At 35.0% G+C, this 2,597-nt stretch overlaps 1 protein-coding gene across 2 annotated transcripts in view; it reads left to right on the top strand.

Annotated features, from left to right (window-relative positions):
- The window catches only part of Ms4a13 (membrane spanning 4-domains A13), a 27,765-nt gene that overhangs the window by 2,160 nt on the left and 23,008 nt on the right, over window positions 1-2,597 (top strand). For both annotated transcript variants that reach the window (XM_021218073.1, XM_021218065.1), the window contains exon 2: window positions 1,881-1,996. In XM_021218073.1, the coding sequence (XP_021073732.1) occupies window positions 1,946-1,996 (51 nt within the window). In that variant the 5' untranslated portion in view covers window positions 1,881-1,945. The remainder of the gene's footprint in view (window positions 1-1,880; window positions 1,997-2,597) is intronic.

Here is a 2,597-nt window from a genome sequence, read left to right as displayed (position 1 = left end):
CAAGTAGTGGGAGTGGGTGGGTAGGGCAGCAGAGGTGGGGGGAGGGTATAGGAAACTTTCGGGATAGCATTTGAAACGTAAATAAAGAAAACAATAATAATTTAAAAAAATGAATATAGAGAAAAAAAATAGTGGCTGAGGAAAGAGGTGTCACTTTCTTCAATGGTATAACCCAGGATCCAGGATAAAACCTCCCACCCATGTTCATGAGGGCAACCCTACTTAACTCAGTAGGTCAGACACATAAAACAGACAGGAAAGTAATGGAGGGACTTGTTGGGACGAAAAGGGGTTTCAGCAAAAGCAGGTGGGCAGATAAAAAAGAATAACAGGGGAAGATAAGAACTAAAATTCATTATACATATAAATGAGGCTGCCTAAAATTAAAAATCAATTACTTTTTAAAAATAATTTTTCAAATACTTTAGCTTTATATGAAGACAATGTTGGGTTTTTATCTCTGCTAAAGATGCTCATGATAAATAATAGACATGGTCCCTCTCTGAATGTTCCAGAATATCTGTGCAAATTTTAGCATGTAACAGTTGGGCTGGGTATAACAACTAGGTGACTTGTCTTTCACCTGCTTCTAGATTAACAACGGAATCACCAAAAATAAAAACAAATAATAATTATTTATTTATACAAACTTTGGATTTTTAATTGGATTGCAGTGTAGTCAAATATAGTTGTTTTTTAAGAGAAGAATTCTGACAAGTTAGTTTATTAGTATACTTTTTCTTTCAGCAATTAAACTGAACATCTTAAGCAATTAAGCAATGCAAACATACTTTTTCTGATTAGCATTTTTATGAGTTCTTCATTTGGATGAGTTTACTGTGGACCTCATAGAGATTACAGGGACATTAAATATTTTACTCACCAAATTACCACGTGGTGCTTCTACTGGTATGCTACAAGTGTGACTAAATCTATCCATAAACCCAAAATGACTTACGTTTCTGTTTTCTGAAAGTGGGGATTAACAGCACTCTCGATATGGCATTTCATTATTCCTCTATACAATTTCTGTGATTCTGTGGATATCTAGTCATGATAGAGAAATTACACTTAGCTGCCTTTATGTCTCAGCTCTTGATTGCTTCTTAGAGATGGTGTCTGAAAGCACAACACTTACTTAAGGAACATATTTTCTCTCCTGCTGCATTAATAGATATTGAAAAAATAAATTCTAGAAACTAAAGATTCATTACAATAACCAAGTCATTAGATTTGAAGTTGCAACATCATTTTGTCAAAACTGTCTTCTTTCAAAAAAGAACAAGGAGAAATCTTTACACGATTAGTCACGTGTTGTGATCTTTGCTATTGACTTTTACTTTTGTATGTGTGTATATATAATTTGCATGCATATTAATGTAATTAATACCACCATTAATTATAAAAGAAGAGGCCATGAATTCAAGAGGGTATGAAGACACAAGAGGAGTGGAAGGGGAAAAGATAGAAATTATAAAATATACTATACCCATATATGAAATTCTCAAATAAATTTTAAAAGGAAATGCAAAGTATGACTAGCATTAAGTTGATTGTGAATATAAATAAATCATTGAAGCTTTACTGAAATTCTCTAATACTATTCTCTAGTTGACCTTTATTCCTTATCATCTAGAAACACTGTTAAGTAGTAAGAACTGATATGTACAATATATCAGTGTTTCCTAGTCATTAAAAGAGACCTTTTTTAAAATTCTGGAGATTTAGGTGCACAGCACTTAGGGCTGTGATAAGTTAATGTATAAAAAGAAAACTGCTGTGGCCTCTGAGTGTACAAAGGTTGTTATCAAACACTAAGAACCAGATTGTGAGTTTTCTCTGAGAAAGAGCACGGATATGTGTTTTGTGTTCTTTTGTAGAAGTTTGATAATAAAGATATCACCGAAGATTAGAAGCAAAATCAACCAGAGGAAATTCTGAAAGTATGGGATGTAGAATTTCAAAAATATCTTCAGCAAATACTACTGTTTTGGGGGTAAGTGCTGTGCTTTCGGGCTACTGAGGTAAAGTTCCTTCAAGGTAACTGACTGGAAGGGCTTTGTTTTGGCAGGTTCTTCTTGAAAGGATTTAGGCCAGCATGGTGGTGAGGCTATGACAGCAGGCAGGGGAAGCACAGGCAGTGGGAAGAGGGGGTTTGGGGCTTGCTGGTTAAGCTGTATCTGCATTCTGGAATCAGAGAGCAAACAGGGAGTGGGCTGCAAAGCCTCAAAGCCCGCCTCCTATAGCTAACTTTCTCCAATGAGTCTCCACTTCTTAAAGTTCCAACAACCTCTCAACCAGCAGCACCAGCCAGGGCGAACATGGGATCAGTGCCACGGAAGGCATTCCACACTCAAGCCATAGCAGTAAAAATTCCTCTCTGATTGACTAAAATCAAGGTTTTAAATTATGTCAATTTTTAAAGGGTGATCTTGTGTCTAGAAAAGGGTGTATCTGAATAACTAAAAGGCAAAGTTTTTTTTAAATTTTTATTATTTATTTATTTATTTATTTTTGCATTTCTTTTTTATTATTATTATTTCCTTTATTTACATTTCAAATGCTATCCCGAAAGTTCCCTATAAACCCCCCCCCCC

The sequence above is a fragment of the Mus pahari genome, chromosome 1 (assembly GCF_900095145.1).
Source record: "Mus pahari chromosome 1, PAHARI_EIJ_v1.1, whole genome shotgun sequence".
Classification (NCBI taxonomy): domain Eukaryota; kingdom Metazoa; phylum Chordata; class Mammalia; order Rodentia; family Muridae; genus Mus; species Mus pahari.
The sequence above is the reverse complement of the archived record's forward strand: the minus strand, read 5'-3'. Positions and strand labels throughout refer to the sequence as shown.